We start from the raw sequence: 11,856 nt of genomic DNA on the forward strand, positions 1-11,856 counted from the left end.
GGAGAGACATAGGAAACAGGCGCCGGCGGACGCGCCGAATCTCGGTGCGTAGCCTCGTGCATGTACAGCAGAGATCCCACTTCACAATACCGAGAAAACGTCCATACAACTGTAGACGCAAAGATGACAGGGGACACGAGCCTTCGATGCCAGCGAGAGACGCGCAACAGAGGGCTTTCGTGAAGGCGGAGAAAGGCCAGGCGCCTACGCGTTTTGTTTCGCCGCTTTCCCCTCACAGTCTCTCGCCCGGCTTCTGAGTGCCGGCGGCCCATCTTGCCCAGAGCAGCGCATGCAGCGTCTTCATTTCCCTGATGGAGTCACGGATATTTGTTCCCCTGTTTCGTGCGCCGATGCAGTGGTAGTGTGCCTCGGAGCCTGCCGTTACCGCTTCGATCTCTTCCCTCTCTCTTTGTCCATTCTTTTCCTGTGCATCTTCGCGGAATCCACGCTCCCTCGCCACCGCGCGACACGCGAGCTGGAACATGGCAAACATCCCTCGGGCATCGACGCTCGCCGAGATGCGTCCGCGATCGGACGTTTCCTCGTTCCCTTTTTCTGCTCTTCCTCTTCTTTTCGAGTCAGAGAAAACGCAGGCTGCGTTCGTTGCATTTTCTTCCGGTTCCCTACGTCGCGCGCTCGGGCCACTCAAGGACGGTGGCGAAGGCGCATCCGGGGAGCGGGAGGCGGGCACACAAGCGGCCTGGGAAGAAGGGTATGAACGCAAAAAAGACGCAAAGCTAAGCGTCGGTCCGTTTTGCCGGCATTTGCCTTTGGCGGCGGTTGTGGCGTCGCAGGGGTTTGCTCCAGAATGCTCGAAAAAGACCCGCGCAAGATGGTGTGCATGCTCCGCCCACATGGCAAGAACCACGACCTGCAAGCCCGAGCCCTCGTCTGAGTCGTCGACGACGTCCGCGCCTTCACCGCAAATGCCCCGTTCGACTTTGTCCTTCTCTCTTCGCCGCCTCTCTTGTTCACGTTGGCCGTCCTCATCCGACTCTCTTCCTCGCCTTCCTCCCTCGCTGGAGTCTCTCTTTTTCTCGCCCGTGCTCTTTCGATTGCCTGCCTCGCGAGGCAGCGGAGGCGCCGCACCGCCGTGCCCCGGCGCGCCTCCGATCCCGGAACGTCCTGCCGCTACGGCACCAGCCAGAGCCGCGAGCTTCGGCCGCGCCTTCTTGCCGAACCTCACTTTGACCATTTCCACCTTTCGCGCTTCCTCAGCCTTCTCGTCGTCGCTGTCGCCTCGTGTCAGCTGTGGCGTTTCCGTCTGGGGTGTACCCGGGTGCGGGAACAGAACAGCCGCGAGGGGCGAGGAAGCGACAAAAGCAGGATAGCCATCAGAAGGCGTCCCACACGTGGGAAAAGAAGAGGAGATTGTGGGAACGGACAGAGTCGAAGGAAACGCAGCTTGGCAAAGTTCATCTTGAAGAAACGTGGCCGCCGCGACCGCACCATTCGCGTATGTGCACCCGATTGTGAGCTCTAGCATCGGAGACTCGGCGGTCGAGAGACGCCAGCCTCGTTCTGCTGGCCGGTCTTCTTTGTCTGCCCCCTGAGCCGCGGTGTGAAGACGTTCCCGCGCGTCGCCGAGCCGATCCACTTTCAGAAACCAGGAAGGAACAATCGCGGAGGTCTCCAAACAGGCGTGGGGTGGAGGCGAGAAAGACCCGAAAGAAGGGATAGAGCCAGGCGAAGACAAGGAGGGCAAAGAAAAGGAAGGGGAGGACCCCAAGACAGGTATTCCGTTCAGATAGCACCCAAAGAGAGGGACGGAAAGGAGACACTCACGCGTGGAGGTTGTCCTCTCGATCTCACTTTTTTTGATGCTGAAGGACGGACCCAAACGAAGGGGAGGCGCAGGCAGTTGTAGAGAAGGAGGAGGCGCGACAGGCTGACACGCGGAGTTTACCGGATGTGGCGCAAGTGCCGGGGCAGCAGCTGCTGAAACCGAAAGATGCTCTTCTCGAGGAACCGGCGAGCTGCGGCCTTCCGCCATGTCTCTCTTGTCTGTCTGGTCTTCTTCATCGGTGCTGGGTCGTCGCTGGGACGTGCCCCGCGCGCGGAGTACCCTGGGAGCAGCTGATGCAGAAACATGCCCGAGACGCCCGTGGATAGTCCCTGCTAGGTGCGCATGCAAATCCCCAACTTGCGAGACCAAACGCAGCGACTTCGAAGAACAAGTCGCCGAGCCAGACTCAGCGGAAGAAGAGGAAGAAGACGCCGATTTCGAAGACAAAGCCAAGGGCAAGTCGGACGAGGACGGCGAAGCGTTGGAAGACGGTGCTCGTGAGGCGACCGAAAGGGTAGGCGCGGTACCAGTTGACGAAATGCATTGAGCAGGAGTCCGGCCACTCCCTTTTGCGTCGCCATTCAACACGTCCCTCTGAGGCGGAAGCGTCTCGGAGTTTTCCTCCAACTCAGACACCCTATAGGCCGAGTCGACTGAGAACCAACCGTCTCGAACACCGCTGATGAATTCGGCTGCGTCCAAACTCGAGTCGGCGCGGGACGGAATCTCCTCCTTCTGCTTTCGATTCGCGTCGTCGAGGCCGCCGGGATCTGCTGCCGAGGAGCGGCGCGGCGTCTCTCCACCGCGATCACAGCTCGGCGCGGCCTGGGTCCGGCTCTCCCCGACCGCGTGGAGCCTCACAAAGGACTTGAGGCTCTCGAGGGATGCATGTAAGGAGATTTTAAAGGAGGCTGCGAGATACTCCCAGCACGGTCGCTCGTTCTCCGTGGCAATCGAAATGCAGAAGCCGTCGCCGCCGAAGCGTCCCGCGCGGCCACTCCGATGCAGAAACGTCTGTTTGTCCTGAAAGCGAAAGACCAACGGCGGGCCGCAACACAAATCGCCGTCTGCTGGGGATGCCTGCCTCAGACGTGAAAACGTGGCAAACCACGCGAGACGCGCCGGTGTCTAGATCGAACTGCCCTCAATGCTCCGGCAACGAACGCGAGAGGCGAGCGCAAAGAACTCGGATGTGGGACAGCCCGCTCAAGCATGACGCCTCGTCTTTTGGTCCGCAGTGACGTTTTTTATCTCGGTTGCGTGCTTTCGTTCTCGCTCTCGGCGCCAGGGCCGCTTACCATAGGCAAGTCGAGGTTGATCGTCAAGTCGACGCCTGCGGCATCGATTCCACGACTGATCTGAAAATTTCGCAGGGGACAGTGGCGACAAAGACAGAACACCTCACAGTTCGGTTTCCTCTCAAGGCCACCTGCAGCCTTCTCATCACACTGGGATGACCAAGGCACGCTCCCTTTCTACGCAAACACAAGAATGCGCATTGACCCCATAAACACACAAAAACACCTGCAGATGTACCTTCATGCACGTGTCCATATATATATATATATATATATATATGCATGTATATAAATATATGTATACCCATAAATCATTTTATTGAGATATATGTATAAATCGTGGTGTGGACGCGTCTCTTTTTCGCTTTGATGTGACTGTTTCTCTGTCTGTATATATGCGCGGCTCTGTGCCGCCGTCGCTTGTTTTAGGCATTAAGCGTTTCGAGGCCGATGCTCGAGACAGCTCCTCTGACGGTCCGTCTCTGTGTCAGAGGAAAGCCGAAATCTAGGTTCCCGGCACCCCATCCAGACTCGGCGCACCGCCGGAGTCAAGAGCGACACGTTTCGTCACCTTGTCTGCATGTGGGACTTCCTTACAACGTCCGAACAGACGAGGACGCGACAACCGACGCGCTTGAGGGAGAGGAGCGCTCGCACGCGGTCTTCCTGTCTCAGGCGGGCACTGCAGGCACAGGCAGAGAAGAGGAAAACTCGATGAAAAAGGTCCAAGAGGAGAGAGGGGCGGAACCTCTCTCAACAGACCGCAGCACATACTGCAAGCGCCGCCAAACCAAGCTGAAAGGAGCCGCGAGTCTCGGGAAACCGAAGGCAACAGGCGTAGCTGGTGACAAAGGCCAGCTGCGAGAAAAACAGCCAGAAAACGAAGCTGAAGTGGAACGGGCAGAAACAAAAAACGCACAGACGAGCCGCCGCTCACGACAAGACGATATGCAAGTGGAACGGCCGTGAGAGGAGAGAACGGACGACGGAGTTCCGCTCTCAGGAAACGTGCGTCTTGGCAGGTACACAGCTGGACCAAAAAACGACAGCGTACAGGCAGATGCACAGACAGATCCGAGAACAAGGTACGCCTCTTGACAAAGTGGCTGATACCAAATCCATACCGACAGCCTCACGAACCATTCTTCCCAATGTCCCTCGGGAATGGGCTTGGCTCGTTTGCTTTCTACATCTTGATATGCCGACGTCGCAATCATCTCCAAGGCTCTCGATAAAATCCCTATCTATCTATATTTAGATGTAGACATATTTGTTTATGTGCAGTTTTTTGCATTGGCATCTGCGCCTACCTCGTATACAAAGCCGCCACGCCGAGCTGATTGAGGCAGTTTGCGACTTGTGCGCCTCTGCATGCGAGACAAAAAGATCGAAAGTACATGTGGGCCGGGGATCCCGAAACGGCGAGAACGAAGAGTCGCGAAAGGGTCAGAAAGACAAAGCAACACAACGGACGAGGGTGACAAAGACGCTGTGCGAGGGAGAGACACCGACGCAAGGACGACAGAGAAGAAAGGCCCAACAGCGAGACGCAACCGCCTTCGCGCCGCGCTGGGTGACCGTGGCGAAGGACATGTTGCGCAGCGGCAGAGTGGCGAAATCAAGATGGATGTGGATTCGCGCGAGTGAAGCAAACCAAGGTCGAGAAGCGCGATCCTTCAGCACGCGGCGACGAGCAAAAGAGGGAGCGGACTCCAATAGATCGGAGCATGAGGCCTTACGAATCGAAGCTGTTGCAGAAGACGATGGCTTGGCGGAACGGCAGAGTCGACAAGACACGGAGCAAGACCTGAACCTTCGCGCCTAGCTGCCGCATGACTGTCGGCTCATCTGGGACGACCAAGAGCGCGTAGTGAATTCCTGGGGCAGCGCAGACAGACCGCGACGGCAAAAAAGGAGAGCACGGCCTCCTGAACAAAAGAACTGGAAGACTGAGGTCCACGCGACAAAAAATGGCAACCTCAATATTCGAGGACGCCGCACCGACACGGAGCCCCGAAACAAATGACCCGACACCACGCAAGACAGAACCCGGCCTCCAGCCATGCTGAAGAAGACAAAGAGCTACACTTCTCGTGTGTTTGCCTCGGGCGTCGCGGCCTGTTTGTAGATGCCATCGCATATATATATATATATATATATATATCCCGAGACGCATTTGAAACGTGTATGCCTGCCTGTTGCGTGTGGGGGCATGCGGCTATTTCGATAACTACGAAAATGGCGCACGTCCGTTTCCCGCGCCCTTTTTTATCGTGGCGCAAAAATACTTCCCAGACCAAGACGAATGCGCACGCAAAGGGGGTGAAGTGAAACATGCACTTCCCAAACCAAGACGAATGCGCACGCAAATGACGTGAAGTGAAACATGCACTTCCTAAACCAAGACGAATGCGCACGCAGAGAGGGTGAAGTGAAGCATGCGCCCTTGGTGCCAGCAGGCAGATCGACGCAGACGCGGGTCAGAGTTTGCAGCCTCACCGACGAGAAGCGGAGAAGGCAGAGACGTAGTCGAGCGAGAACCCGGAGGGCCGCGGGGATCGGCGGGTCTCGACGGGACAGAAACAGTGGATGCGGAAGAAGACGAAACCGCACAAACGGACTCTTTTGACGCTGCGTCCTGTTCGTGGCTTTCCACTGGATCTTGCATGTCCCGAGTGTCTCCGCCCTTTTTATTGTTTCTTTCTTCTCCGCAGCGCTGCCGGGGTTTCGTGCGAGGATCCACCCGCAGCGGTTCTTGCCTCGCTTCGGCCACGGTCGTCAACTCGCCGCTCTTGTCTCCCTCTGCTCTCGAATCGGTTCCCTTCTCGTCGCTCTGTGCCGTCCCGTGCAGGCCTTCCGGCTCTGGGCCGTCCATCATTCCCTTCTCCCCTCGATCGCCTCTGCTACTCTCTGTACTTGCCCCGGTCGCACTCGCTTCCTTCCTGTCTTCTCTTCCGTCTTCCACGAGATCGCTCTCTGCCTTGTCTCGCGTCTCCTCGTTTGCGTGCCTTGCCTCCATTTGGTACGGGACACTGTCGCTGCCGTCGATGCACTCCTGCCCCAGCCTTTCCTCTTCTCCTTCTCGGTCCCCGTCTTTCAGCGTTTCTCTTGCCTCGACCACCTGGCTGTGTTCTCGCGCTGCTGGTTCTGCATGCGGTGCCGCTGCTCGTTCGCCTTCTGTGTTGCCTGCCTTTCTCCGTTCTTTTTCGGCCAGCTCAGCTGCGATTGCCCGCGCAGCCTCGGCAGCTGTCTGCGCTCGCGAAGCGGTGACAGCCGCGCCTCGCCTCTTCTCCTCGCCGTCTCGACGCTCGAGTCCCGCGTGGATGATCAGCGAGGAACACAACAGAATCCGCTGGAAACTGCGTGGTTCACACAACTCGCGACTCGCCTCGCGTGCACCGGCCTCACGTTCCTCGCGCTCCTGCGTGAACTGCGCGACATTCGTCCCTGGCCTCCCGTCCTGCATCTTTTTTTCTGGCTCTCTGCATTGGTCTCGGTCGCTTCCTTGTTCGTCCTCTCGTGCGGTTGATGGCCGGCCCTTCGCGTTTGCCTCGCCCAGCGGTCGCTTAGACTCCCTGTCTTTGGCGCCTCCTTTGTCGGATTCGTTGTGTGCATCTCGGCCTGCGACGTATCCCTGCACAATGTCTCGCTGGTCGCCTCCGCGCTTTCGCGCCTCTGCATGCGCCACGACAAACGCGATCGCTCGCCGCCTTTTTTCGTCGTCTTCCCGGCGCAAACTCCTCTCGCGTGCGGCAGCGATGCTTCGCGAGTCCAGAGCCTCAACGAGGTCCTCGAAGAACGAAAGAAGAGGCGGCGGGAACGTCGCTGAGAAGGCCATCAGCTGCGTGCTGCGGACGAGCAGAGACGTCAAAAGCGACCTAAAGCGCATGCGCACGCATTGCATACATCCCAGGCAAAGCGCCGCTTTAAGGAGAGGGTCGGAAGCACCACGTGAAAACCGAAAAAAAAGAGAAAGAAACAAGGAACGAGAGAAGAGAAAACAGAGACAGGGTAAGGCAGTCACGGCGCCCGCGCCTACGGTAAACGAAGGGTAACGAAGAAGAGGAACGCCAATGCTGGGAAAGAAGGAACCTTCGAACAAGCGGACCAGGCGCCGATGAAGCAAGCGATGCGCTCTCCCTGTCGGCAAAACAGGCAACCTGTCACGTGGGCACAAGCAGAATGCGTCGGCCTTCCACATTTCCTCGCCTGAAGTGTGTGGGAGCTTTGTGTCCGCCTTCGCAGTCCTCATCTCTTCCGTTCACAATGGCGGGGTCTCGCGTTCCGCTCCCCTGTGTGTCTGCTCGCCTGTCGCCTCTCTCTATCGGGCTCCTCGCGGCTGCCTCTTACTGCATCTGCGGCCGAAAGAAGTGGTCCAGGAGAAGGTCCGCCTCGTCGAGCACCAGGAGGCGCATCTGGCGTTTGAGGCGAGTCGCCGCCGACATTCGTCGGCATGGTCGGCAGAATCTCGCTTCGGTTTTTTGCTTCTTCTCTCTGCCTTTCTCGTTCCGCTTGCCGTCTCGATCCTCTGAGGCTTCGCCGTGACCCACTCGACGCTCGCCCTCATCCTCCTTCCCTTCGACTGCGTTCTCTCCCCACCCGTCTTCGCCGGCCCGCGTGAGCGCGCTCCCAAAGGTTGCCTGTGCCTCGCCACGGGTCGGCTCCAGACTCGTCCGCGAGGCGTCCTCTCGCCGTCCCTCGCCTTCTCTCGGCGTCTCGCTCTCACCGGCTTCTTCTCTCGGCGTCTCGCTCTCACCGGCTTCTTCTCTCGGCGTCTCGCTCTCACCGGCTTCTTCTTTTGGTGTCTCGCTCTCGCCTTCGCTTCGCTCTTCCCGTCCTCTCGAGGAGGCAGCCACCGTCTCTGCAGTGTGTTCCTCAAGCGGCTCCGCCGTCTCCGCGTCGGCGTCTTCGCGCGCGCCTCGCTTCGCTCCTTTTTCGGTCCCGGCGCAGAGGCAAGGCCACGCCGACAGGACTTTCTGCGTTCCTTTGTTCCTCAGCAGGCTCAGCAGACGCCCTGGAGGAGACATGGGCAGGCGCGCACATGGCCAGGCGCCAAAGGGGAGGATATGGAAAAAGGCGAAGAACGGGAAACGGAACCAGCTCGTGGAGAAACTCGACGAGGAAGCAGAAGCGACAGACGAAGTGAACAACTCAACGCGGACACGTAGCAATTGAAAAAAGAGAGAGAAAGAACGGAAGGAGCACGAAAACCGAAACGCGCCGAAAGCCGAGCAGATGTACGGTTTCAGACGTCGCATCATCCAACACACAGTGTGACCCTATATTTCCTTTTAATTTCGGTTAGGTTTGATAATAGGTACTACTCTCTTTGAAATTGTTATGTTCTGGGCACGTTTGTATAGGAAGCAAACAAGAAGACGCGACCGCCGCTACAGACAATTCTGTTTGCTGTCTCCTACGCTTCCCCCGGAAAAACACAAATGCCACCATTTCCACGAGACTGCACAAAAAGCAAAACAGACGAAGGAGGTTCCCGCCTACGTGTGAATGCAGCGCGGGCCTCTCCCTTTGCCTTGACATCAGGAGGCAAAAGGGAACGGTGCGGTTTTCCCAGGGAGTCAAAAGAAGCCTACCTGGGGTGGAGACGAGCAGGTGCGGTCGTTCGCGCAGCTGCTGGTGGCAAACGCTGAGAGGTCTGCCGCCAAAGAGGCAGGCGAGGCGCACCGTCTGAAAAGAAAGCCGGCACCGAAAACGGCCAGGACTATACGCGCTGAAACCGTGGAAAGGAAAGACAGACAGAAAACGGAACGAGCGGGAAAAAGAAGTCGGGTGAAAGAGAAAGGCGATCGCGGCGACTGTTGAGAAAAAACAGGAAATGCACAAAAAGAGCAGGTACGCATGCAGCCGAGGCGCCGAGACAGTGGGACACACACGACCGCAGTTGGAGGCGAAACCGCGCGTTGTCAACGTGCGCCGAAAGCCCGAGAATGCCCGGTAGAAAATTCGAAACGGCAATGATAGGGCGCATACAACCTACGAGGCAAGAACCCCAAAACCAGCCGAGACACGCGCGAGAAGGGTGTAAGAGGCCGGAGAAGGAGGGGAGGAAGGGACAGAGCGAGACGGGGCAAAAGAGCAGACTGCGTCGCGAAGGAACCGGACAGCCTCCGCAAGCGACCGAGGGCAAAAGAAAATTGAGAGACGAAACGCGGCCACAGAGAGGGGGATGCCAACCCCGAGGGGAGGGAGTGGAGGGGAAGGACAAACGATCACAGAGAGGAGAGGACCCAAGAATAAGCACGTGGATGCAGTCGCAGACAACGGACCAGAAGACGAGAGTCTCTCGTCTTCACCGCGTGCGCTGATTCCTCTTACAGGGACGGGAGAGCTCGGGAGAGAGGAGACACTTAGGTACGAGGCAACGCAACGATTCGCGACAAGGCGCTTTGTTGACAGAGGGAAATACATCAACCGAAGTTGTTTTCCAGAGATCGGTTTTCGAGGGCCTGCACAGCATGCGTGCAAAGATGCGTTTGTGCATCCGCCGCTTATCGTCTCACCGGACGAAGACACCAGGCGAGACGCCCCATCTCATTGGCGATTTGCACGGCGAGCTCGCGTGTAGGGGCGACGACGAGGCCAAACCCCACCGCGGCGTTCTTCGCGATTTCCGCCTCAGGTTTACATGCAGCACTTGAAGGGACGTAAGCCTCCGCGGCGGCAGCCGGAGGCGGAAAAGGCGCCCGCGGCGCAGAAGACTCAGACGAAGAGGACGCAGAGACAGAAGAACAGGAAACAGAGATGGAAGAAGAGAAAGAGGAGGAAGAAGAGGGAGAGGACGAGACAGCCAAAGAAGACGAAACGGCTGGCGGGGCAACGCGAGCGTCGTAGCTGTGGTAGAAATCCTTCGCCTTTTCCAGGGCGACGGCGCGCTTGGTGTTTTCGATTTCACAAAGCAGCCTCTGAAGGAGAACGAGGCAGAAAGCTACGGTTTTTCCGGTGCCGGACTTGGCCTGGACAATCACGTCTGAAGAGAAAGGAAGCGCATGCAGAAGGCCGAAAACGAGACACAGAAATCCGTGTCTGTATCGTCATCAGCAAGGCGACAGCGATCGAGTGCACCGGTGCTGTACGTACAGCGAGAGACACCTCTTCCTCTCAGCACGCGATATCTATCAACAAAAGTACCAATGCCGCTGCAGTGAGTTACATGAATGTACACCTATAGCAATATATATATATATATATATATATATATATACATACATACATACATGCATACATTCATACATGCATACATGCATACATTCATACATGCATACATGCATACATTCATACATTCATACACGCATACATACATACATTCATACATACATTCATACATATATATATATATATATAGAGAGAGAGAGAGAGAGAGAGATGCAACAACGGCAAAGCGAGACACGCGCCAAAAACGAGACAGGGTTCAGGAATATATATATATATATATATGCACATGTCTTGTCAGCATTGATATATATATATATATATATATCGATACATCAATTCATGTGAATGTGGATTTCGAAATATATGTGTGTCTACGCATTTTGGAGCCTCGCGGAACTCGAAATGCCTCTCGCTCTCGTCCCCACCGCTGCCTCGCGGGCTTCACCCTCCGGCAGCCCCCCCCCCCACCCCACCCCGGCGGTCCAGCGTTATCTTCAGGAGCATACCGTTATATTCGATGATATTTTGTGTCCACATTGGTATAACTCAAATCGAATAAACAGACACATTAAAGTCCGTATCCGGTAAACAAAGACATTCGAAAATCTAAACCAGCGCCTCTTCCCTCGTTTCTCGCGTGCGTTTTACCTCGCCCCTTGAGAGCAGGCGGGATCGCTTCACACTGCACTGGCGACGGGATGGCGAGTCGCAATCGATCGAGACTCTTCAGCAGAGCAGCGTCAAGCTCGAAATCCGAAAACTCCATCGGCCTCGCCCCCGCGTGCTCTTCTTCTCCGTCTCCTTCCTCCCCTCCTTTCTTTTCTCGATCCTCTCCATTTTCTCCCTGTTCTGCGCCTCCGTGCTGACCTTGCTCCCGGCACTCTTGGCTGTCCTTTCCGTCTCCCTGGTGCCTCGCGCTTCGTCTCTGTTCTCGCCCAGGCTGCTGCACATCTACGGACCTGTGCGGCGGCAAATGCGGAGTTGTCGCCTGCTGAGCCGCCTCGTCGGAGAGAAGAAGAGAAAGGTGGGCAGTTGCCTCTCCCGGAGCTGCCGTTGCGGGGACAGTCTCCCTCCAAAGGCGAGAGCGGCGCGTTGCCTCGTCACCCAAGGACTCCGCGGAGACGTCCGGCCCTGCGGGATGAATGAGCTCCATGAGAGACAGTTCCGGCTCGTAGAGCTCCTCCTCGGAAGTGTACATCCCGTCGTCCTCGAACGGCGAAGAAGACGATTCAAACACTTCGTGATACGCATCTTGAAAGACTGAAGTGTCCACAAGAGTGCAGACAGCACTGCCCGCGCTGCCTGCTCTGTAGGAGTGCCTTTCGTCGAGGATTGTAGACTCCGCGTCCCGGTTTGCAGCCTCCGCGTCCCGGTTTGCAGCCTCCGCGTCCCGGTTTGCAGCCGCCACGTCCCGGTTTGCAGCCGCCACGTCCCGGTTTGCAGCCGCCACGTCCCGGTTTGCAGCCTCCGCGTCCCGGTTTGCAGATGCAGAGGAGTGCGGCGCTTCGTCGCCTTCTTCTGGACGGGAAATCGCCCCTGCCATGATCACAGGTTGTGGGACGGAGTGAGGGAAGCAAAATCCCGAGACGCATACGGTAT

The 11,856-nt window shown here is 57.2% G+C and overlaps 1 protein-coding gene across 1 annotated transcript; it reads right to left on the bottom strand.

Moving 5' to 3' along the window:
- Positions 1-232: 232 nt before the first annotated feature.
- NCLIV_030010 (putative DEAD/DEAH box helicase) lies at positions 233-11,800 on the bottom strand (the record flags this gene model as incomplete). The annotated part of the gene is made up of 10 exons (XM_003883197.1): positions 233-2,809; positions 3,085-3,144; positions 3,682-3,766; positions 4,395-4,451; positions 4,824-4,962; positions 5,584-6,962; positions 7,435-8,098; positions 8,679-8,772; positions 9,606-10,072; positions 10,906-11,800. 10 exons carry the CDS (start codon positions 11,798-11,800, stop codon positions 233-235), a joined length of 6,417 nt encoding a protein of 2,138 aa, XP_003883246.1.
- Positions 11,801-11,856: the final 56 nt, after the last annotated feature.

The sequence above is a fragment of the Neospora caninum genome, chromosome VIIb (assembly GCF_000208865.1).
Source record: "Neospora caninum Liverpool complete genome, chromosome VIIb".
Lineage (NCBI taxonomy): Eukaryota > Apicomplexa > Conoidasida > Eucoccidiorida > Sarcocystidae > Neospora > Neospora caninum.